General features: G+C 39.5%; 1 protein-coding gene across 1 annotated transcript in view; it reads right to left on the reverse strand.

Annotated features, from left to right (window-relative positions):
• The window catches only part of CHP1 (calcineurin like EF-hand protein 1), a 41,759-nt gene that overhangs the window by 14,140 nt on the left and 770 nt on the right, over window positions 1–26,849 (reverse strand). The window contains exons 2-4 of the mRNA XM_001503472.6: window positions 19,087–19,159; window positions 8,862–8,942; window positions 5,018–5,145 (exon numbers count right to left, since the gene is read on the reverse strand). Coding sequence (XP_001503522.1) covers window positions 5,018–5,145; window positions 8,862–8,942; window positions 19,087–19,159 — 282 coding nt within the window. The remainder of the gene's footprint in view (window positions 1–5,017; window positions 5,146–8,861; window positions 8,943–19,086; window positions 19,160–26,849) is intronic.

Below are 26,849 nucleotides of genomic sequence, written 5' to 3' on the forward strand. Positions count from 1 at the left end.
AAAATGGGCAAAGGAGGGGCTGGCCCCATGGCCGAGTGGTTAAGTTCACATGTTCCCCAGTGTTTCGTTGGTTCGGATCCTGGGCGCAGACATGGCACTGCTCATCAAGCCACGCTGAGGCAGCGTCCCACATGCCACAACTAGAAGGACCCACAACGAAGAATATACAACTATGTACCGGGGGGCTTTGGGGAGAAAAAGGGAAAAATAAAATCTTAAAAAAAAAAAATGGGCAAAGGACTTGAATAGACTTTTCTACAAAGAAGATATATCAATGGCCAATAAGCAAATGAAAAGATGCTCAACATCCCTAATCATTAGGGAAATGAAAATCAAAATTGCAGTGAGATATCACCACACACCCATTAGGAAGACTACTATCAAAAAGGCAGAAAATAACAAGTGTTGGCAAGGACACAGAGAGCCACAGGTACTGCTATTGCTGCTGTGGTTTCTTGCCAACACTCAGAAATTAAGGAAATACCAAATTTCAGTAGAGGTTAAGAAGCAGTGTTCTACAAGTTGCCCTTTATCCCTTTTCTGAGGCAGCCCTATCCATACTTGAACATCTCTTTTTAAAAAATTCTTCCTTCTAGGGGGCTGGCCCCGTGGCCGAGTGGTTAAGTTCGCGCGCTCCGCTGCAGGCGTTCCAGTGTTTCGTTGGTTTGAATCCTGGGTGTGGACATGGCACTGCTCATCAAACCACACTGAGGCAGCGTCCCACACACCACAACTAGAAGAACCCACAATGAGAAATATACAACTATGTACTGGGGGGCTTTGGGGAGAAAAAGGAAAAAATAAAATCTTAAAAAAAAAAAAAAAAACTCTTCCTTCTAGGGGCTGGCCCCGTGTTAAGTTCACACACTCCGCTTCAGCAGCCCAGGGTTTCGCCAGTTTGGATCCTGGGCGTGGACATGGCATCACTCGTCAGATGCTGAGGTGGCATCCCACATGCCACAACTAGAAGGACTCACAACTAAAATATACAGCTATGTACTGGGGGGATTTAGGGAGAAAAAGAAAAAAAAAAGAAGAAAAGAAAGATTGGCAACAATTGTTAGCTCAGGTGCCAATCTTTAAAAAAAAAAAAAAAAAAAACAATTCTTCCTTCTGTTGAACTGAAATATCTCCATGATCCTCACTGCAAAATTCTTTTCTACATGACAGACTTTCATATATTTGAAGATAAATCTCTAACCCATAGTCTTTCTTCTGACTTTTGCTGAACTGCGTATTACCCAGTTCTTTCAAAATCTTCCTTATAGGGTGAAAAGGGGAGTTTAATGGGTATACAGTTTCAGGTTTACAACATGAAAAAGTTCTGGAGATCGTTTCACGACAATTTGAGTATACTTAACACTACTGAATTGTATACCCAAAAACGGTTAAGATGGTAAATTTTACACTGTTTTTCACCACAATAAAAAAAATCTTCCTTATGATAATGATTTACGGTTTTCAGTGCCCTCAAACTTCTGGTTACTTTTTTATAAATGTACTCTAGTGTATCTCTGGGATCCAAAATGAAATGTGGTTCCCAAGACGTGTTCTCTTTAGCACAGAGTACGATTACCACTATTCTTACTCTAAATGATACATTTCTGTCCTTATGGCCTGATAGTACACTACTTTGGGCTGAGGACAGGGGTGCTGCAGGCCAGGCAGTCATAGTGCACAGTGGCTTCATTTTAGATTTACCCTTAGAGCTTGTTCCTACGTGTTGTTGGACACAAGTGCAGTACTCTAGTTTATCCCTATGACATTCATTTTGTTAGATTTAGTCTGGCTTTTTTCAGCCCATCAGATCTCTTTTGATTCTGAATCTGTGGTCTCTTGTATTCACTATGCTTCTAGGTTTACAGTCAACCAGAAACTTGATATATTTGCTTACTACAACTTCAATGAAAGTCATTGAGGAAAAAAAACAGGAAGCTGAAGACCTGCAGCATCGTCCTGGGAACCTCTTTCTGGTGTGATGCAAATGTACATCTTTTGGGTTATATTCTAACCTATTGCTCCATTGTATACAAGACAATACTGAGGGGCCGGCCCTGTGGCCAAGTGGTTAAGTTCGTGCGCTCCGCTTCGCCGGCCCAGGGTTTCACCAGTTCGGCTCCTGGGCACAGATATGGCACCCTGCATCAAGCCACGCTGAGGCAGCATCCCACATGCCACAACTGGAAGGACCCACAACTAAAAATATATAACTATGTACTGGGGGGCTTTGTGGAGAAAAAGGAAAAATAAAATCTTTAAAAAAAAGAGAATACTGAGAAAGACCTCATTAAATGTGTTCCACAAGTCTATTTTACATCAACAAATACGAAGGAAGAAATATGCAAACAGAAGCACATGAATTTCTCAACTGGCCTCCCCAATGTAATGTTCGTTGTTTTTTGGTTTTTGTTATTTTATTTTTTATTTGGAATAATTAGAGATTCACAGGAAGTTGCAAAAAAATATACAGGAAGGTCCCATATACCCTTCACCAACCTCCCCTGGTGGTAACATCTTGCATAACTATAATATACCATCAAAACCAGGAAATTGACAGTGGTACAATCCACAGAAGTTATTCATATTTCACTGTGTGTGTGAGCGTGTGAGCGTGTGTGTGTGTGTTAGTTTTATGCAATTTTATCACCTATGTAGTTTCGTGTAACCACCACCAGATTCAAGACACAGAGCTGTTCCACAGCCACAGGGCTCCAATGTTATATCCTAGTATTTAATGTGTAACAAAGAAGCATATCTATTCCTGTATCACAAAGTTGTTTTAATATTTCGTTAAGTGTATTTCAGTATAATTGGTTTCCTTTATAGTCTTATGTATTTTATTTTATGCATTCAAAAACATTCTGAGATGGGATGGATAGGATTCACTAGACTGCCAAAGGAATTCACGACTTAAGAAAAGTAGAGCCAGGCTGAGGATATTCAGGTAACAGGTTTATGCTAGACTTGACGACCTTTGAAGTCTCCTCTAATCCTGGATTAGAAAAGCAAGCATAGTTTCACAGAGCACAGAATGTCCCTTAACTGTCTTCTCCTTAGCCAGCCCACTGCATTCACGGACGCTCTCCCTCCCCTCTGCAAAGCGTTCCAACTGATGTGGCGGCCAACGGCACACTTGTAGCTCAGGGCTCCTTTGAGTGTCTACTCCACCAGCTGAGCTGGATGCCTATCGAGAGTCAGGTGTGTCAACTGCCCTAGAACTGTCTGTGCTATCTGTACTTTTAATAAAACTATATAATTGAATAAAAAGTGAAACGTGAAAAGAAAGTCACTGTTTCTATTAAAATTAGATTGACTACTTCTGAAAGACTCAAAATTGAGTCACTGAAGAAAACCAAAATTGTTGCTAAAGTAAGTGTATCAGGACAACTGTAAAAGATGGAGGAAAAAATGTAAACACCAGAAAGGTTTTATTCTGAGAATGCTTAACAGGTATGTTTAAGTTCTCTTTCCACTTAAAAGAAACTGCAACCAGAAACCTTAGGCTATACATTACAGATGTGCTCTCTGCAAAAACGTCGCACAACTCTCATCAGCAGACCTTTACTAAAATAAAACAAAACAAGTCTTGGTCCTACATCAAAAGACTGGCCAGTGAATGTGTTTTTAAATATTTTAAGGTAAAATAAAATGTTAAACCATGTATCCTTTTCTATGATTCTACGCTACAGCTGACTTTTAAAATTAGTGACCAACTCCTGGTCTGACAACATGGAAGAAGAAAATTTCTACTATACTAATGTCAGAATCAGGCAAACATGTCCTAAATATATGCCAAAACCCTTAAAACGTTAGACACAAGGCTTTGGCTCAGTCTTTAGTCTTGAATGAAGACAGTGGAATTCACTAATAAAGCATCCAACAAATTTGAGAACAACTCATTAGAGTTCTACTTTCTTCTATATTCAGTTTTGTTTGTACTTAAGTTTTCTGCTCTTTATCAAGGTACACGATCTTGTGGTAAAGAAGATCGGTATTTTATTATTTTGGTTCAAAAATTTTCCCTGTTCTGTATAACAATACTTATTTCAGTGCTTCTCAAACTCTTTACCTGAAATATCAACAGAGGAGTGAACTCATGCTCCTAGAGACAGGGAGATGGGGGGATATGGTGAAGGGCCTCAAATTAAAAGTTTAAGTCTCATGTACCATTTTTCAAATGTATATGAATTTGGCATTATATGCTATAATTTATCCATATTTGTTTCACTATTAAAAAGCCTTTTTCTTTAAATCATCCAGTAAAAACTTGATGGGCTCCATTTATTCCGTGGTTTCACAGCCCTCTCAATACCTCTGTGTACCCTTGTAATAGAAGCTTGGGCTCAATCAATGCAATACAATTTCAATTTTGACTTGTCTTGAACGAAAAGAGAAGTGTTGTAAGGGATTGGGCAATATCATACACGAACCAACAAGGGCAGAGGGAAATCTAACAAGTATCCAAGGAAAGGAGGCGAGAGGCATGGGGACAAAAATTAAATCTTGCACTAACGCAGCTGCCTACTCCTACTTAAGTCATATCCAATATCCATCAAATTCTAAAATGGGCTGAAGATTGCCCCTATTCCTTACAGGAGGGGCTGGGTCTTTTTTCACTGTTGTCACTCTAGCACTTACCACAGTGCCCGGCACACAAGAGGCATTCTATGAATTATAAGGATAATATTAGAAGCTAACTCATATTGCCAGGCACTGTTTGAGGTACTTGAAATATATTAACTTATTTAATACTCACAACATCCCCATGTGAAAACCCTTAATATCCCATTTTACAGAAGAAAAAATTGAGGCCCAAAGATTTTAAGTAACTTGCCCAAAGTGACATGGCCAAAAAATGGCAGAGCTGGGATTCAAACCCAGCCAGTTTAGCTCCAGGGTCTAAGCTCTAACCACTATGGTCTTGTAAATGCTTGTTCAATGAAGGAATGAATGCATAAAGAAATGATTTGTAAGAAATGAAAAGCAAATATTTTAAGCCAGAAGACCATCTCCTTACAGTGCAGTTTGTTGCTTCGGCTGTTGAGTGGTTCTGGTCCATTCACATCTTTGCTCTTTTCATTATCCTCAATGGGTCGGAAATGAGCCAAAGTTCTCATGAATCCACGGAAGTTTACCTGGTCCTCTCTGATTGGGAAATATAATAGACAGAACACTATGTCAATCAGGGTGATTATTTCTTATGAATTCAATATACTGGCAACAGTTTTAGCTAGAGTGGCTTGAAAGTCCATTTATAATGAGGTCTCTTTCCACATGCATTATACTTTAGGGCTCGTAAACTATCTTCATTTAAGCCTCACTCCACCTTGTGAGGTAGGTATTGTTAGTCCTACTTTATAAATGATTAGCAGACTTAGAGAGGTACCAGGACTTACCAAGGTCAGAGTCACCTATTGAATTTACTTCTCTTTTCCCAAAGAGGATTTTGAGTGGCACCAGGGCTATGCTATCAGGCAAGCCAGGACTTGAACTCACTGCTTCAGATTCTGCAGTGAGCAGCAAGTTAGTCATTTCAACCCAATGACTCCCCACCTACCTCCCACGTCTACCCTGCAGTGATGTATAGCTATGATATTTTAAGGTTAAGGCATATTATGGAAAAGCTGCTTTGAAAATAAAGTTTATTTAGTTACAAAAGCAATAACTACATTTTTGGAAATGTGCAAAAAAGAAAAGTAGAAGGAAAAATACCACTCCTAGTTCTACCAATCAATTACAACCACTGTTAGCATATTTTTTTCCAGTAACTTTTCTATGCTTTTTAGATAACTGTGAATATACTGCATATGTAATTTTGTATTCTGTTTTTCTTTTAAACTTCTAGGCATGTCTCCAATTAATATAAACCCTGAAACATTTCAAATGTCTGCATAATAATTGTATGGCTGTATCATGATTTTATTATCCGTTCATAACTGGATAGATTTTTCCCCCCACTTATCATGACCATGATGTTTTCAAAGACCTCTTTGTGTATAAAGCTTTTTTGGTACTTAAGATTAGAGAAAATCTTTTTATTGCACCACAGGCTAACCAGTAACCCTATAAGAAATAATTCTAAAACTTGAAAGAAAGAAGAATGTTCTTTAACATAAAAAAGAATGTCCCACGTGACATAGTTATTTATCTAGGCAGTCATGGAAAGAACAGGTTACCTGGTTCCTGCAGCTACCTAAAAATAAATCCCAATCTTTGTGTGTCCCATCGAATAGATGACGTATGTGGGGTCTCTTAAGTGCCATGCCAGGTAGACATAGAGATCAGAGACCTCCTAAAGGTAGAGTTCCAAGGCTAGCTCGTTAGACCACTGTACTCAAAACAATGACCTTTAGTTCTTCAAGGTAGCTAAACTGCTAATGGAGCAGTATCTCATAAAAAATGTGAGTTAAGATCTGAGGACTTGAGCAATGCAGAATAAGATGTGAGTCATATGCCCGAACAAACAGGTTAATAAGTACATATGTTACTGGCATAATGTCTCTGAGTAAAAGGAAACTAAATATCAATGTTCCACTTTCAAATCCCATTCTTGAAAAAAAAAAATTCTACCTGCACAAGACTAGAGAAGAAATAAAACACCCAGAAGCCAAACATCTGTATCTGATTAGAGCAAGAAGCAGAGGTACAGCCCACTAGGATCTTAGCAGTGTAGCCCAGCACGGGCCTCAGCTTCCATATGTACCCCCGCCCAGTGTGCTTAGCAGATCGGCGGATAGGATGGCGGGCGATACTGTAGTCATGACAAAGGTGGTGTAGCCTTATAAAACAGCTTTCCACAGCTGCTGCTTTAAGTAATCAATAGTGACTACGAAACTCTGAACAAAAAGTTGGCAAAATGACTCTACTGGGTTTACTTTTCATTGCAAAAGGTTTGGATACAGAGCATAACTGTGAAAGTTATCTCTGGACAGGGCTCGGTCTTTTAGCACTCAGCAGGGGCTGAAAGAGGAAGAAAAAATGGAAGAACTCAGCAAAAAACCACACCTGAAACAAACAGGGCAGTTCAGGGAGAGAAACGGGAAAATGAGGGAGGGTAGAAGATTACTCATGGTTAACATGAAACTGAAGAGAGCAGGTCTCAGTCTGATTCGATTCCTGCCTTCACATAAACTGGCTAGTCTTTTCCCTCTGACGGTCGCTCAAGTTTACTGAGCGCCCAACTTCTCAACTTGCAAATTCCTTTGCTCTCAATGCACAGTTCTAAAATTTCCTCTCCAGGCACTTTATCTGATAGTGTCCTCCTGACGCTTAGTCTCATTATTAAGAATTGGCAACCATGTAACTTTTTAAAGTCCTTTGGGTCATACAGACAAGTCACTAGGAACCAGGAAGAGATTGTGAAAGAGATTACTTAAATAAGATTACATGATAAGATTTACTCATGAAAACATACCTAATCAAATCAATAAACATTTACTCAGTACTTTGAAGGCAGCGTATTAGGTAGTAAATCATATCAAAAGCTTAGTTCTACATTAGACAAACCCAAAACTATTTAAGAAAGTTATGTGTGTGGCGAGGGGAAGTGTATGCTTAGTCAATGTCGTGAAAGAAATATAAAGGCTGCAGGGGAAATGTTCTAGGTTAAAGGAGTCTAAAGAGGCATGACAACTGACCCAGACTGGATCCCGTATTGGAGGGGAAAAGCGCTATAAAGGAGATTATTGGATGAATTGACAAAATTGGAATATGAGTCAAATACTAGAATAACTGAGAATGGGGGAAACAGGTAAAGGAGGTCAAAGGGTACAAACTTCCAGTTATAAGATGAACAAGTTCTGGGGAAGTGATGTACAGAATGGTGACGATAGTTGTAAGAGTACCATATTGTATATCTGAATATTGCAATGAGACTAGATCATAAAAGTTCTCATCATAAGAAAAAACTAACTAGGTGAGGTGATAAATGTGTTAACTAATCTTATTGTGGTAATCATTGTGCAATATATGCACATATAAAATCACTATATTGTACACCTTAAACAATGTTATGTCAATCATATCTCAATAAAGCTAGAAAAAAAGAATAAAATACAGGGGCTGGCCCCGTGGCTGAGTGGTTAAGGTCGCGCGCTCCGCTGCAGGCGTTTCAGTGTTTCGTTGGTTCGAATCCTGGGCGCGGACATGGCACTGCTCATCAAACCACGCTGAGGCAGCGTCCCACATACCACAACTAGAAGGACCCACAACGAAGAATACACAACTATGTACCGGGGGGGCTTTGGGGAGAAAAAGGAAAAAAATAAAATCTTTAAAAAAAAAAAAAAAAAAGAATAAAATACACACTATTTTATATTAATATTATTACTGCATTTGATAAGTACTCTAAGTATAAATTACACACTAGATTTCAAAGACATAAAAAAAGAATGTAAAGTATATTAATTTTTAAATATTGATTACATATTGAACGATAATATTTTGGATATACTGGGTTAAATAAAATATATATTGCCAAAGTTAATTTAACTTGCAAAATATTAATAATATATAACAAGAGATGCGTCTGGATAAAAGATATACAGGTATTCTTTGTACTATTTTCAATCTTTTGCAACTTTTCTGTAAATTTGAAATTATTTCCAAATAGAAGTTTTTAAAAAGTTTAGTTTCACATCAAAGATAAACAGAGATTAAAGATGAAATTTTGAAGATGGGCTCATATACCTATTTGAAGTCTAAAATGGGGAGGACAGTAGAACAGAAGAGATAATTCTAAATATGAACAAGTTAGGAATGCCCAATATAATCAGAAGGATCATGGTGTGAGATGACCCAACCAATATCATTATTCTAGATTAGCTTTGGAAAGGAAGCCCAACAAAACCATGAGGACTCACCCCTCCGGAAAGAAGGCATTGATGATCCGGTCCCCCAATGGGTTGATGGCAAGTTCTGGAATCCGCTGGAAATCTTCCCGGCTGCCAAGAGAATCACCTTGAGTTAGAGACCAGTGGCCCTTAGCATGAACTCCTTCAGTCATACAAAAGTACAACCTAGCAAGAATATGACCTCCTGGAATTTACTTCTGTGGCAAATTAAATTAAACAATTGCAAAGAATAGCACTTTAATAGCTGCCAAGTGTTTCTTGCACCAGCTCAGGAGTGGAAGAAGCCAGATTTGACCACGCCACATTCCAGTGAATTCAGCACACAGGTTATGTGAATAAAACAACTGACAAGTAAATACTAAGCTGTCCCTGTAAATGATTCCTTGAACATTACCATTTTGTACTTAGTTATTAAGTTTGGAGAGTGAACAGCAAAGGCAAAGTATCAAACACCACAGAGCTTGAATAAGGGAGCAAAAACTCAGAGGGGCCTCGGTACCCTTGGTAAGAAGATCTACAGCACCTATGAATTGCAAGGAATTCTTAGACAATATTTACATCCAGGGAAAGAATAAAATGTGACAACTAACTGAGTTCCCTACTTCCTTGCTCTGACTGGCTCTCTCCGTTGCCTTCTACAGACTAGAGTGGAGAAGTATTTGACCCTTGAACTCGGCAAGAACAGCCATCCTCCCACAACCTGGAAGTTACGTTGAAGTGAATATTATTAGTGAGCATTCACTGTTTACACATCATGTCCTGCTCTAACTCTGTTTGTACACATTATCTCACTTCTTCATGCCAACGTTTTATCTATCCTCTTTTAGAGCCAAGGAAACTGAAAGTCAGTGAGATAAAGTAACTAGCCCAGTGCTACAAAGCTAGTAAGTGGCAAAACTGCGATTTAAATCTGAGTCTGCAGGTCCAAGCATATGTTCTTTTCTTTTTTTGAAAAACCACATTTCTTTCCCATATTAAAGTTTTTGAAACAAAGGTGCTCCCCTAAAAAACGTTCAAGAAGTATTTTTTAAAAACTTCTTGGTTGATATTCTCTGCCAAGAATATAAAGCGGTCTACAACATATCTGTGCTGTACTCTTCAAAAATATCAATGTCACGAAGGACAGAGAAAGGCAGGATTGTTCCAGATCAAACAGGATTAAAGAAACATACAATTGAACTCCATGTATGATCCTAGACTAGGAAAAAAATTGCTATGAAGAACATTACTGAGCCAACAGGTAAAAAGGGAATATGGGATCATTATAGAATATGGGATATTATATAATAATACTGTATCAAAAGGCTAAATTTCTTGATTTTGACATGAGAATGGCCTTGTTACAGGAAATACACACTGAAATAAGTGGCAAAATGTTAGCAACTGGTAAATCTGGGTATCAGGTATGTATCTTTGTATTATTCATGTAACTTTTCTGTAAGTTTGAAATTATTTCCAGATAAAAAGTAAAAAAAAAAAAAAAAAAGGAATATAAACTTGAATAAATCTGATTCCTGCCTTCAAGACATTTATTAATAGAAGAGAGAAAACCTCCACCCGCTTTGTACTAAATGCTAATGAAATGTCCCTATCTTACCCTGGAGCCTTCGACATTCTGTTCCTCTTGTGGTTTAACCTTTACACGGTGCTTAATTAATTCAACAAGCTTGTCTCCACCACATCTGGTGGTGACACAGGTAGAAACTGACCTAGGGGGCTGAGCACAAAGCTCTGGAACAATAACTTTGGGTTCTAATCTTCCTTGATCACTTAGGGTAATAATTTTTATAGCAACGAATGAACCAGAAGAAGCCACTCATAAGATAACTGGATTGCTTAAGATGATAAAACATAAAGGAAATTACTGAAATCCTGATTATTTAACTTAACAAACATGTTCTAAGCTCTTATTATATAATTTGTTTTATAATACAAAGTCCACATTGTCACCAAAATGTAGCTTCTCTTGTTTGACAGAGATTAAGAAACAGTAACCACTCCCTTTTAAATGAAGATCAAGGCTGATTTGAACTGCATGGCCACATACCTCAGATTAATGTCTAACAAACTTAAGTCATTTTAGCTGAGAAAGGCACAGTTTAAATACCAAGTCCCGTATCAAGTAGTGAGTGCGCAGCCTAGCCTGAAATCCTCCCGTCTCACTAAGGGATCTAGTCTGGGATTTCCAAGGGACCTAAACCCTGTTCTTTGACAATTTTTAACTCTACTCTTAGAATTTATTGCATATACAATGTAGTTATATAAGATAAAGGGGAATACTGTTGATTGTATCAAAATTAAAATGAAAGAGTATAAAAAATAGTTTATAGGGGCTGGCCCTGTGGCCAAGTGGTTAAGTTCACGCGCTCCGCTTCGGTGGCCGAGGGTTTTGCTGGCTGGGATCTTGGGCATGGACCTGGCCTGCTCATCAGGCCACGCTGAGGCGGCGTCCCACATGCCACAACTAAGAAGGACCCACAGCTAAGGATATACAAGTATGTACTGGGGGAATTTGGGGAGAAAAAGCAGGGGAAAAAAAAAGATTGGCAACAGTTGTTAGCTCAGATGCCAATCTTAAAAAAATAAAAGTCTGTAAACTGTTAAACAATATACAAACAGTTTACTATCATTATTAGTTGTTCTAGAGTAGAATGGAGATCATCGGGGCAATTTCTCTAAAACTTAGCTTCTTGAATTTGTCCACCAACATAAACTGAACAGAGAAAAATACTCCAAGCAGCCCACACACAAGTGGAAGATTTGTTCAAAATGTAGATGTGTGTGTACTCATGAAAAAGCATACCAATATTATACTCTACCCTCATATTATATATAGGAAAATCTTCCTGGAAGATTTCTTTTTTTCCTGAGGAGGATTGGCCCTGAGCTAACATCTGTTGCCAATCTTCCTCTATTTTATATTTTGCTGCCACCACAGCATGGCCACTGACAAGTGGTGTAGGTCTGTGCCAGGGAACTGAACCCAGACCAGTGAAGTGAAGCATGTTGAACTTGACCACTAGGCCACTGGGGCTGGCCCTGGAAGATTTTTTAACAAAAGATATTATTACTGGTGGGAGGCAAGTCCATGTACAGAACTATGTATAATGGCATTCTTTGTGGCTAAGAAATTCCCAATGAGGTGCAGACATGGCACTGCTTGGCAAAAGCCATGCTGTGGCAGGCGTCCCACATATAAAGTAGAGGAAGATGGGCACAGATGTTAGCTCAGGGCCAGTCTTCCTCAGCAAAAAGAGGAGGATTGGCAGCAGTTAGCTCAGGGCTAATCTTCCTCAAAAAAAAAAAAAAAAAAAAGAGAGAGAGAGCGAGAGAGAGAAATTCCCGATGAAAAATGGTTTTCCAGACATTCACAGGCAGAGAGATACTCTGAAAAACCAAAGTTTGAGAGACCTTTAGTAATCAGAGTGCCAGCCCTCTACAGTGATCTTCACTGTGCAAGTCTCTTTTCTTACTCAGAGATTCGGCCTAACAGTTAACTGCTTATATTTCAAGGATCCAGGGTCAATGCTTAGATGACTTAGACATAATGAGGACTTTAAAATCTGTTAATAGGACATATCTGCAGGAACATATTCAATTAAGAAAACCATTTCCATATTTAAGCAGTATAACAGAGATAAATCATTTATTTCTATTTATTTCTATTTATCAACATTGAAATGACAATAATTTCCACTATCTAAAGCATTTAATATTTTAAATTAAATTGATAGGATAATTTTGCTATTGTTTTGATACTCGAATTCTCTTCATATAAAGTGTCAATAAGTGCTAAATCCAGTCTTTGCCAGCTGTTTTAGTGTTCTAGGGCCAGACTGGAATATTTGCAAGGCTGCATCTGACTTTTGGTTGAGAATGGTGGGCACATACACGTTTCCCTCCTCTCTTTCTCTAAAACCCCCTGAAATGCCAGCAAAAATGTATACATGGGAATACATCTGTGATATAATCAACCAGGGTGGTAGGAGTGTACTAGTAGACAAGGGATTCTGACAAACTCTGCAAGTCAAAGAATAGACACAAATGTAATAACAATAAGTCATAGCAGAGGGCCCATGAAAAGGCTGCAGCAGAATTGAGAGCCACTCTGCCCTGCAGAGTCTCAGCAAGGCACCACCCTCAGAACTGCCACGTGAGGGAAGCAACATTCAGGGTAATTAATTAAAGGAACTTTTATTAAAGAATGAGCCAGCTGCCCACTGCTGCCAGCATCCACCTCAAGAATATAAAACCATTTGTCCCCAGGATAAAAATGGAGAGCTACTATGGAAAGAAACGGAAAGATCTACCTGGGCAGGGCTTCAACCGAGTGTGGGGGGTTGGCCCCCCCCCGGGAACATAATCCTTTTACCTCGGGAAGAGTGTTGCAAATCTGTCGCCTCGCTCCCTCACCATACACCCTAATGGGAGGTCTACCAACTTCTTGGCCCTGCTCAGAGTATGGAGGGCTTGAAGTCAGCTCTTCCCTCCAGGGAAAGACCTGTGGAGAAACCGACCACAAACAAACCCATGCCAGTTTTCTACAGTAATCCATCCAGGCCTTTTGATAAATATGAGCGGACAACCAAGGCTCATCAGGTACTGTGGGAAAATCAATAGCACAAAAGAGTAGAATCAAGATGAACAGAGATAATAATTCAGGAAACAAAAGAGAATTCTGAAAGATTCCAATAAGTAATCCAATAAACATTTGTTAAGTTTTTGCATCTGTAAAACAAAAATAAGCTACTATGATAGAGCAGAGGTCAGAGAACAAGAAAGGTTCTTGGAAATTAAAAATATGATTGTGGACTAAATACAGAAGTTCAGCAAAAGGACTGAAAAATAAATTTAATGCTATCTTTCAGAAAGCACAGGAAAAAGTCAAACAATCAGAAAATATGACAGAAAAGTTGAGTCCTGGTGGTCCAACAGCCAGCCAACAGAAATGCCATAAAGATCAATAACAAAAGCGGGGGAGGAAATAATCAAAGAAATAACAGAAGGAAACTTCCCAGCTGAAGGACATACTGTTAGATTAAGAAGGTTCACCTAATACTGAGCAATGAACAATGAAAAATAACCCATAAAAAGGTACATCTTTGTGAAATTTCAGAACATCAAGAGGAGGTACTTGAAGCTTTCAGAGAGGGAAAAAAAGATTATTTACTAAAAGAACGAGAATTAGATTCGCATCATGGTTCTCATCTGTGAAACTCCATTCTGGAATGACTGATACCACTGCGGACAAAGTAAGTGCTTGTCAGGACACTGAAATCACCTGTCCTCTGGATAAAGTCAAACAAGAAAAGGAACCTCAAAAGTAATTAGTGTTTAAGCAGATAAATGGCTACCATTCAGGACACAATCTCCTAAAAATTACAGGTAATCGTGTCTTAAGTGATATGAAACAACACAGCCAACCAGCAACTCCCAGTAGTAGTAACTTCCTTGCAGAGTTGAGCTGGTCTGTACTCTCCCCTGTAGTCAACTTAACCTGCCTGATTTAATATCCAGGAATATTTTTCATCATGGTATTATTTGAAAAAAAGTAGTATCTGACAAAGACCCAATATTAAAAGTGCTCAAAGCAGAGGATATTTTTTAAGTAAACTTTTATTGAAGTATAACATACATACAGAAAAGAGCACAAATCACAAGCATTCAGCATGATGGATTTCCACCAAGTAAAGACTGTAACCAAATGAAGGGCCCAAATCAAGAAACTCATACTATCAGTACCTAGACACTTCCTTCACGCTTCCTTTGTCTTTACCTGCTCCGCTCCCCAAAGGGCAATCATTATCCTTCTAACACCATAGATTAGATCAGCACAGAGGATATTTAAAAAAAAGAAACCATCTTTGTGGCAGATGCTGACCAGGCTCTCATCTTGACCTGACCTACAAAGGACCATTTCAGGACTCCTTACAGAACCCAGCTGCCTTTTCAGAAGCTTTTCAACAGCAGTGGTAGAAATATTTCACTCAAAATCATGGCATCTGAAGAAAGTAAGGTTTATGAGGTTAGAGTATATATTTATATTCTATGAAATACCAATCTGAAGAGATGGTCCGTGTAAAAGGGAGTCTACAGGGAAACAGCAAGTCAATTTGGCAAATACTGTTTACAATACTCCTCTCTTGAAGATGCCCAATTCACTTGAGCATACTAAAGATGCTGAGCAATCCTGTAATAAAGAAGTTTCCCAAGCTTTTCACAAAGTTTTAGTGGGTAACTTTTTTTCTTTGTCTTTTTAACACAACACTTATTGGTAGATCAAGGAACTACGGGTTCCATAAAACATAGTTTGGGGTGAATCTGTGAAAGCATTTTGCAGAAGCTCCATTTCTAACCAAAGCCTTCCACAGTTCCTGTTTTACATTCCCACTGGGACTGACACTACGAAGGAATACAGAATGCCTTGGACAGTACACTGTATAGCCTCTTACTCTGTACTTTTTGGCTTCAGGCCCCAGACATGGAGGATCTTGGAAGAGAAAACTGAAGAACATGTAGAAGGGAAAATATTTCTCCTAATAAGCTTCTAAAGAAAGTGGACTCTGTTCAAGGTAATAAAAGACTGGAGGTCACTTGTATTTGGCTGAGTAACCTAACGGGTTCTGGAAAGGTCAAAACAGGTCTTGAACTAAGTTTGGCATTAAACACTGGAGAGAGCTAAATCGCTCTGTGCTACAGAAGAATTCAGAGTTCACCAGGTAATCTCTAAGGCTGGAGGGAGCAGAAGAGAAGATGGGGTTGGGGGTGAAGGGAAGACAATCTTACAAGATGGCCAGAGTTAGGAGGGGCAGCCAGTGTGAAATCCCTGAGAGTGAGTGGGTCCAAGAAAATGATTTACATGTAATATGCTAGTTGTTCACTATGTAGTACAACGGGGCAATTTCTTCTTATACTCAAAGTGGCTTGGAGTTTCTCCCACATTTTAACCTACATCACGATGGAGATCAAAGAACAGATTTCAGACCTGGTGCTTTGTAAAGCTGAATACAAAAGAATCAGTTAGATCCAGGTAATCATGAAATCAAAAAATTACTCCATCATTTCCTACCATGTCTTCTCCCATCAAGAATTTGTAGAAATGAGCACTGAGAACAGTGCCCAGCATATTATAGGTGCTCACTAAATACCTATCAAATGAGAGAGTGAGTTCACTGACTTTCCACAAAGTGTAAAATGGTGTTTTAGGGGTTGAGCAAATCTTATCTAGGTTTTAAGGATCAAGTATCATTAGCTAACACCTGGAAAGTTTTCACCCTTTCTAAGGAGAAACAGCTCCATTCACAAAAGCTTTTCGATTGCTTTCCAGCAAAGAGTAAAAGTAATTAAAACACACATACATTTACAAATCACCTACTTTCTACAAAGAAGAAAAGGACACAGAACTAATGTGAACTCTGTATCTTTACTTAGCAGTTAAATCTGAATTTATGAGGATGTAATACCAAACTCAAGTAAATTATTCAAGTACTGGAGCTGAAGGAAAAAAAAATAGAGATTTCTAGTCTGGTTTATATTTCAAGGGCAAATTTACATAGTCTCTTCAACAAATGGTGCTGGGACAGGTGAATACCCACATGCAAAAAAATAAAAGTTTGACTCTTACTTCATACCATATATATCTATATATACATATACATACACACACATATATACACACACACATATACATATACACATTTTGTACATATATACAAAAATACATTAACTCAATGAACCAAAGACCTAAATATATGAGCTAAAACTATCAAACTCTTAGAAGAAAACATACAGGTAAATCTTCATGACCTTGGATTTGGCAATGGTTTCTTAGATATGACACCCAAAGCCCATGGACCAAAAGAAAAATTAGATAAATTGGACTTTATCAAAATTTAAAACTTTTGTGCTTCAAAGAACACTATAAAGAGAGTGAAAAGACAATCCACAGAACAGGAGAAAATATTTGCAAATCATATATCTGCTAAGAGTCTAGTATATAGAACATAAAAAGAACTCTTACAACTCAACAACGAAAAGACAATCCAATTAAAAAAACAGGCAAAGGACTTGAATGGGCATTTCTTTAAAGAAGATATACAAATGGTTAAGCAGCACACGAAAAGATGATCAACACCAATAGCCGCTAAGGAAATGCAAATCAAAACCACAATGATATACCACTCACACCCAGCAGGACAGCTAGAATCAAAAGACAGATAGTAAGTGTTGGTGAGGATGTGGAGAAGTTCGAACCCTCACACACTGCTGGTGCTGGTGGGAACATGAAACAGTACAGCGGCTATGGAAAACAGTTTGGTGGTTCCTCAATAAATTAAGCATAAAACTACCACATGACCCACAATTCTACTCCTAGATATATGCCCAAAAGAATTAAAACATATGTCCACACAAAAATGTTCGTAACAGCACTATTCATAATAGCCAAAAGGTGTAAACAACCCAAATGTCCACCAACTGATGAATGGATAAACAATATGTGGTATATGCAGGCAATGGAATATTATTCAGCCATAAAAAGTAATAAAGTACTGATACATGCTATAACATGGAAGAAACTTGAAAACATCATGTTAAATGAAAGAAGTCAGTCACAAAAGGCCGCACACTGTATGATTCCACTTATACGAAATGTCCAGAGAGAGAAAAGAATGTAGATTAGTGGTTGGAGCAACCACTAAGGAGCAACCACTAAGGAGGAATGACAGGTGACTGCATAACAGGTATGGGGTTTCCACCTGTGGTGATGAAAATGTTCTGGAACTGGATAATGGTAATGGTTACACAACATTGTCAATGTGCTTAATGCCACTGAATTGTACACTTAATATGGTAAATTTTATGTTATGTGTATTTTGCCTCAAAAAAAAAAAGAAAAAGCACAAGGTGGTCTTTCCACACAGTAGGTATTCCACAGTTGTTGACTTTAATGACTGTGCAGCATGCTGTTGGTCAATTCCAGCTTCCAGTGATGGCAGATTTTGCCCTGAACAAACATGGCTCTATGGATTTACCGGCATTCTCTAGCTCTTCTGCCTGAGGATTAGGTACAAAGGCTTAGCAACTATATTCCTTTCCCCTTTATGCTGCATCCCACCCCTGTGCTAGAAGCCCTCCCAAGAAGTCCTAAACTGCTTCCCGTCAGCCACCAGAAAGGCAAACAGCTTCATTCTATAGCTGTCAATCAAAGCAGTACAAAAGTAACAAAAGACTGCTACTAAGAGTTAGGTTGGGAGGTGGTGACCAGGAGAGACTCCCTTTGACTATGATAAGACTATTACAAATATGAAATGATACAGCATCACATTACTCTGAAATCATATAGTACTGACTCTAGACCAAAGTTTGTCAACTTTGGCACTTTTGACATTCAGGGTGGAATAGTTCTTTGTTGCAGGGGGCTGTCCTGTGCATTGTAGGAGGTTTAAAAGCACTCTTGGCCTCTACCTCCTAGACATCAGTAGCATTTCCCAGTCGTGACAATCAAAAATGTCTCCATGTTGCCACTGAGGGGCAAAATAACCCTCAGTTGAAAACCACTGCTCTAAACTAAAATATTGAACATCTTACCTAACATTAATACATATAAAGTGATGTACCCTAGGGCTACGAGTTGGGGTGGAAACAGAGGAGAGAGGATAAAACAACCTAGACCATCTTGGATTGCTATGGGTCAACTTTCTAAATGCTGATATGTTTGGGAAAGGGCTGTGGGAAAACTCAAGCAGAGAGAGCTGAAATTCTCAAAAGTATGTTCCTAGGACCAGAACAACGGCCACCCAAAAGAAGGGAGCTGGAGTAAAGCAGTAAGAACCGAGTGATAACTGTAATGCCATTGTTCTGCTTCTTTAACTCCCTCCTGGATCAGTGATACTCAAAGATGAGTAAAGAAATGGTCCCTGCTGTTGCGGCCACCCAGTGGAGCAGTGGTTGAGTTTGCATGCTCTACTTCAGTGGCCTGGGGTTCACAGGCCTGGATCCTGGGTGCAGACCTATGCACTGCTCATCAGGCCATGCTGTGGCAGTGTCCCACATACAAAATAGAGGAAGACTGCCACAGATGTTAGCTCAAGGCCAATCTTCCTCACCCGCCACCTCCCTCCCCACCCCAAAAAAGAAATGGTCCCTGTTCTCCACATGCTGGATGCCTACCATGTCTCCCCTTGGGATAAAGGCAGCTACTCAGACATTGCCAGGAAATAAAGGAACTGCCTACCTGAGGGTCCCGTTCTCTCCTTTGTCCAGGCTGGTGAACCGGCTGTAGAGGCGAGTGATCTGACTGTGGGAAACTAAAAACACAAAGTTAGTCCAGTTGTAGAAGTCACCCTCCACTCAAACAGAACCTGAGTGTAGCCCTTTAGAAGCCAGCTGCCCTTCTGGTCCCAGCCCACTATTAAATGCTTCAAAGTGAGTAAAATGGGGAGATGTCTCAACTCTAACTGATTTCTAGAGTATCAAGGCAGAAAGTTTAAAACCTAAAGAACAAAAGAAGTTAGAAAATAACTAAATCAAGAGCAATCAAAACTGACTCTCAGGAATGAAGTCTAGGCTAAATTAAGACTATGTGTTAAATGCCAGGTGGTTAAGATTTAACAAAACAAAGCTAAATTTAGTTTAAGGGGAAATTGTGAACCTTTCACCTTTCAGTGCCCTGACTTAGAGGCTATAAAAATGCATGCTTTGATTAAAACCACACACCTATGAATCAGTTTGATGTTTCCGGCTGGCACTGGTGGGTAGCTAACTTGTACTGAATTAAAGACTGGGGTACATCAAAGAGATTCTGTTTTTTAAATCTAGTTTACTCCTTTACCAAGCATTAGTGGCTTTATCTTTTCCTTTGCGACTGATCTTTGGGTAAAAGATCACGACAGCCTTGGGTCAGCCTCTTTTCTCAGACTGCATGAGCTCCACTGAGTTCCCAATAAAGGAATGGGCTCCCAAAAAGCAAATTAGGCAATTTGTCAAATAGTCACGTTATCACCAGATGACATCTACAAGGAAGCTATCTTGCTCCTCATTTTGGATTAACTGAGGCACAAGCTGACAATTAAAATGAGGTAATAACCGCAGGTATAAAACTTTGAAAATGCAAAAAGGAATTTCTGGCAAACAGTTTAGCCTCAGCAGATTGGAGGTAGGAGGAAAAAAAAGAGTTATCAAAGGAGAAAAGACAACAGCCAAACAGGGTGTGGTAAGTGTGAACTTTGTCCTAGGCTGTACCTTCAGGAGTTTAAAGAGGTGGCCCAAAGAGTTCTGGTAGTCGTCTTCCTCCCCCAGCTTACTTGCAGTTTTAGGAACAATGGGACAAAGCAAACAGGGGCACAGCAGGACGGCGGGGGGAGGAGGAAGTGAGTGGCCCAGAGTTAGGGTGAGAGGACACAGTAGGTGCAGCTGTGAACTCTCCGGCATCAGGTTTCACCACAAGCCCGGCTCCGTCCTGGACTAGCTCTCTAAGGAGAGCAGAGAGCAGAGAAGAAGCCAGAATCATTCCCAGCCAGGGGAGAGCCAGCAGGGGTCCAGGCACTGAGGAAGCAGTTGTGGACCTTTGTGCCAGCTAGGCGGGTGGCACAGTTCCGTGTAAAGAGTATGCTCTTGTGAGGGTCAGGTTGACAGACTCTGACTCCATTCAGGGCACCACCGCTTGCCAGTGAGGGGTGAGTGCATGGGGTTATGGAGTGAACCAACCAAGTCCACGAGAGGAAAGTGCCTTCAAAGCGTCTGGCACACAGTGAGCACTCCAGGTTAGCTATTATCACCATCATCATCTTTACATCATGAGCCTGAAGGTACAGTTTTACTGCTGCACTAATTAATCTCCACCTTGCTCTTGATTCTGCCAGCCACAGCCGTCTTCTTCAGGAACCTGACCAGTTTACCCCGGCTTTGGCCTCAGGCCTCAAAGGCTGCCGTAGAACTAAAGTTCCCTTTAGTTTAACAAAAATAAGTCAGTTAAAGAATGACTAACTTTCCCAAAAGATTTTTTTTTTTTAAGATTTTATTTTTCCTTTTTCTCCCCATGCTCCCCCGGTACACAGTTGTGTATTTTTAGTTGTGCATCCTTCTAGTTGTGGCATGTGGGATGCCACCTCAGCATGGCTTGATGAGTGGTGCCATGCCCGTGCTCAGGATTCGAACTGGCGAAACCCTGGGCTGCTGAAGCGTAGGGTGCGAACTTCACTACTCTGCCGTGGGACTGGCCCCCCAAAAGATTTTTCGAAAAACCAAATTCATTCACAACCTCAACACCACTGTTTTCATTTCTGTTTATCCTATCTACTATCAGTGACAGGTACACTTTACCTAGTTGTAATAGTTTATTTTTCACTTATTTATGCATATTTTTTCTATATTGGAGTCCTTTTTAATAACTGCCTGATATTTAGTCCATTGGATCAGTTTTTAGTACTTAAGAGTATTATATAGTTCAGATTACTTTTCTTTAACAAGGAAAATGTTCAAATTGTATTTTTATATCAGTTTTTTTAATTTGAGAAAATAATGGATGCACGTGGTAAAAATGCAAATAGTACAAAAGTCTAAACAATGACAAGTCTCCCTAACAACTGAGTTCCCCAGGCTCCCTTGCCAGAGGCAGACACTATAACCAGTCTCTTGTGAATCCTTCTAAAAATTCCATACCTGTATATATAAGTATGTATAGTGATTTACACAATTTTAAAATTGGGAAGAACGTTGTCATCTAGTCCAACCTCTTCAACTAACACATGAACCATCAGACATCTTTCTAATTTAGATCATCATCTGAAGAAACTGGGCACTGAAACCTTTTACAGTTTGATTTTAATAATTCCCTTAGCAAGTACTGGTATGGCATTACACCTCATCTTTCAGGGGAAAAAAAAGATCAGTTTATGGCAGCTTGAGTTCATAATTTACCAATATGTTAAAAATAAATACATATGGGCTGATCTGGTGACGCAGTGGTTGGGTTCGCCCACTGTGCTTTGGCAGCCCAGGGGTTCAGTGGTTCAGATGCCAGGCACGGACCTACGCACCACTTATCAAGCCATGCTGTGGCGGGTGTCCCACTTATAAAGTAGAGGAAGATGGGCATGGATGTTAGCTCAGGGCCAATCTTTCTCAGCAAAAAAGAGGAGGACTGGTGGTAGATGTTAGCTCAAGGCTAATCTTCCTCAAAAAATAAATAAATAAATAAGTGGCCAAACCACCATAAAATTGCTGCCTTCCAGAATGAACTGGGTTATATGGAAATCAGTGGAGAAATATGCAGCCAAACGTCAACTTTTAACGTAACTCAATATGGTCACACCTCAATCTATCTCCTAAATTTCAGAGTTAATGTTATCATGCTATTGTTACTCTTTTATTTGTTAGCTCTGTTAACAAAAAAAAGAACAAAGAAAGAAAGATAGCTTTTATTTAGGGGCTAAATCCACTAGGACAAAGAATATAAAGCAACCTCCAAGGCATAGAGCTCAGAGCAAATTCACGGAGCACAAAGGTTACTGGAGCTGCCTGGAACGAAGGCAGGACAGGTTTCCAGTAAACTATTCCCACCAGAAGGCACGAGGCTAGCTGGACAGGGGTCCAAAACCTACACCACTCTTGGTAACCCAAAGGAAGTCTCAGTTGACACTCACTCTCAGAAAAGACTGTACACACGGACATGTTTTGAAGGAAGCTATATTTTTCTCCACAGGAGGGCAAATAATTATTTTATATTGTTGAACGATTACTTCAAAGACCCTGCTAATCCTCCTCCTTTCTATCATCACTGCCTTGTGCTCAGAGGAGGAAGTGCCAAGCACTAAGGAGGAATGGCAGAGGGAAGAATAAAAATGAAAAGGGAGGGGCCAGCCGCGTGGCCGAGTGGCCACTCGCTCTGCCTTTGGCGGCCCAGGGTTTCACCGGTTCGGATCCTGGGCGAGGACACGGCACTGCTCGTCAGGCCACGACGACGTTGAGGCAGTTGAGGCAGCATCACACATGCCACAACTAGAAGGACCCACAACTAAAAATATACAACTATGTACTGGAGGGCTTGGGGGAGAAAAAGCGGGGGCAGGGGGGAAAGAAGACTGGCAACAGTTGTTAGCTCAGGTGCCAATCTTTAAAAAAAAAAGAAGAAAAGGGAGTAAGAAAAAAGTTATTGTGCCCTTGCCTTTAATCCTAGATCTTAATGCAGAAGAAGAGATTGATGACCTAGGTAAGGCACACAAGTGCAACCAAAGGTAACTCTAGGTAAAGGACTGAGAAGTTGAAAACTGTACCCTTAACCACTCCTCCTGAACACTCGACACCCCAACATTTCCCGTTTCCTGATGAGAGGACTTTAAGAGCTGGCCTGCTCCCTTAGGGAATCTAGAGATTAAAAGAGACTTAAAAGACATTTAAAAAACCAAACTACCTCCCTATAACAAGGGAAAATTTGCATGGTAGATGATATTACAGAACTACAGTCAACTTTCTTAAGTGTGGTAATAGCATTGTGGTTATGTGGGAAAAATTCCTATTCCCAGGAGATACATGCAGAAGTATTTAGGGGCAAAGAGTTCCACTATCTGCAACTTTCAAATGGTTCATCAAAAAATACATATAAACAGACAAAGCAAATACAGCAAAATGTTAACAATCGTTGAATTAAAGTGGAAGGTATACGGATGTTCATCACACTATTTTAACTTTTCTGTATATTTGAAATTTTTCATCATAAGTTGGGGGGTAGGGAGTACAAAGCCTTACAAATCACTTAACCCAAAACCAGTCAAAGGTATTAGTTACATGTTTATTTCCATTTCAATAGGAGCCAGAAGACAGCAGGGTCTTCTGTAATGACAGAACCTTCAGGCACCATGGCCGGGCAGGTGAGGGCCATGAAGACGCCCTGCATTTTGAGGTAGTAGCAGCCTCAAGTTGAACTTCCACTTACGTTCTAGCCCAGGAAGTTATTCTCAAGCAATTGCCTTTGCCAGGCTTGTGCTCTGTGTTGCAACTGTAGAGAAACTCACACTAGTTCCTAGTATCATTACACCCTTTCAAGCAAACAAAACCTCACCAGCCTGTAGAACTCACCTCCTAAACCTGTTCAACACCCTCCCCATACCACACGACACATATCAGAAGATAGAGACTAAAAATAAATGAATCTGCACTCATTACTTCTCAGTTGGCATGAATTGTTTCTCACAGACTAAGTGGCTATTTTTTAAAAAAAAGGTTTTGAATAATTCACAGCCAGGTTATTGCTACATTTAGTGAATTAAGAGTGGAGATTACAGAAACTCCCAAGACACTAATGACCTTCCACCTAATGACAACTTTTATTCAAATGAGCTTTAATTTATGGAAATACTTAAGTGTGAAAGAATGTAATAGAACAAAGACAATACAGCAAACGTTTTATGCCAACATAAAGTGTTTTTAGACAGTGTTTTTTTTAAACTGTTAGAAACATCAGAATTTTTACTCCTTTAAAAGTCTTATTTCCTTAGAATTGGGAAAACATCATCTGTACTTGATTCCTAATCTAATGACACCTGAAAACAGGAAAGTATAAAATGCTGTCACCTCCCTAGTTAGATAGCCCTAGACATAGCTGTGTGTTTTTTTCAGGAAGATTAGTCCTGAGCTAGCATCCACCGCCAATCCTCCTCTATCTTGTTTGTGGGACTCCTGCCACAGCATGGCTTCACAAGCGGCGCTAGGTCCACGCCTGGGATCCAAGCCCGGGGCCTCCAAAGCCAAGTGCATAAACCCAACTGCTATGCTACCAGGCCAGCTCCTAGACAAAGGTTTTATAATAACTAGCAAATGCAAATGGTATTTTCCCAATAAGATGATTGTTATCTGTGGTTCAAATTAATAATAGCTAACACGTACCTGGCACTTATAATATACTATGCACTATTCTAAGTAGTTTACATAATTTATCTCATTTAATCCTCATAAGAATCCTATAAAGTAGGTACTATTATTATTCACATTTACAGATGATGAAACTGAGGCTTACGGTTAATTCTCACCTAGAATTACTTTTCCAAACATTTAGAGATTAAATTTCAAATTCCAGCTAAACTAGTCATATGTGAATTCTAATCAATTTAGACTTACAAAAAATAAGTTTAAATATAGTCAGAGCTTTCATATTGAATATAAAGTCAGTTTTCCTCAATTATGCTACATTTTCTTACTGGCCAAGGGAGTCATGAAATGTCTTTACAGTGTTCTTCACTTGAAGTGTTTCTGACTGATAGTTCCCCAAACTCTTAATGGAACAAGAAGCAGATGAAAACAAGGACAAATTCCACCTCTCTACCCCACCCTCAGGTATCTGTTGTTTTTATTCTTCCAAACCTTTTGCATCATGCTAAAATTACTGCTTTAAAATTCAACTCTGCTTATGGGCACTAACTGGATAAAGTGATGGCTCAACTCCCAAGGCAGAGGAATGACTGCATAGCAGCCTAGGGGAGAATGCTCCTGGAAGCCACCCAAAATGCCCTAGGTTACTTTATCCAAATCTAATCCGTTCATGCATGTATTAAGACCCAATTCCTGTCCTCCACAAGGCCAGCCCACAAGGACTCCGTCTTCCTTGAGTTCTGAAGGTGGGTGCCACAGAATTCCAGCTATCTAATGTATGATGCTAATCCTAACTCTTGTAGGCATCTTTTGGGACCATGTGCTTTGAGTACCAAGCATAGTACTGAATACAGACACTGGAAGATTCAAGAGGTACTTGTTTCATTAAGCTTTCTGGCTCAATATGTATGTTTGCACTGGTTGTGGTTGAGAATCTCCCTCAGGCTTGATTCACTTTTTGGCAACCAGAAAAATAGCTCTTCCAGGAGTACTTAATTCTGTTTGTCCACAAGTCATATAGTAAAATAACCCAGAGGTTTACAGCAATCCAGGACCTTTCATTTGGCCTAATGAAAATAAACCAGAATGGGATTACTGTTCCCTTCATACTGAGGCAAAAATAGCTTTTTCCTATCCTCACTATGGTTTACACTTCCTCCTTATATGACTTTTTATTTTAAGCACAAATGCTTTAATTCTGGTGTCACTTTAGACCTAAAGTGGTTCTTATATTACAAGCGTGGCCAGAGGTCATCGACACAAAATGGAATAAAATGCTTGCTGAATCCAAAGCGCCTATATTTCTCCTCTTGGAGTCAGATTAAGTCATTAAACGACCATAAGGTCAAGTGGCCAAACAAGTACTGCACATTGTAAACAGCTAACTATTTTCTGTCATTCACCCAAAATCACAAAAAGGATTGCATTTGTAGGTAGTGAGCTCATCATGGTTAAAGGTCTTTACGGAGAGATGTAAGGGCCATATGTTAGGGGATGCTGAAAGCATTAAACCAACCTGACAAGGGGTGGGCTGGATAAGATCCTTCCAACTTGACGATTCTAGAAAATTAAATTTTTCAGAAAGCATAGAGCAGCATTTAATTCACCTCAGGCCACAGCGGCCTGAGTAATTCTGTAGTTCCTCCAGCATCCTTCCATATCATCTGCATACGGGCCACGGAGTTACTTACGGGTCACCTCATTCTCAAAGACAGGTACCATAAAGAGATAAGAGCTCAGATGTTTAAATAACTCATATACAACACATGAGTCATAAAGGATTTCTGAGAAAACATTGTATGTGTTATCAAGGGCTAAACAAATGTGTGATGGAGTTTTACAGAGCTTCCGAATTCCCAAAGCCCTGTTACCCTTTTGTTCAGGTTAATAAGGAAGAGAAATAACCATAAAAAATCAGTTCCTAGTACAAATTCACACAGATTTTTGGAGCACACCCAATTTCCACAGAGACTGCATAAAATACACCAGCATAATAAAAATCAATATATCTGAAATTAGGACAGGAAGCATCCTCAGTGTAAGGAAAAAACTGGTGGTCACAGTATCCGTGCTTTTTCTCCCCAAGTTCAGAATGAAATTAGTCTCCTACTCTCCAACTCCTAATTTTTTAAA

This window comes from Equus caballus, chromosome 1 (genome assembly GCF_041296265.1).
Source record: "Equus caballus isolate H_3958 breed thoroughbred chromosome 1, TB-T2T, whole genome shotgun sequence".
Taxonomy (NCBI): Eukaryota; Metazoa; Chordata; class Mammalia; order Perissodactyla; family Equidae; genus Equus; species Equus caballus.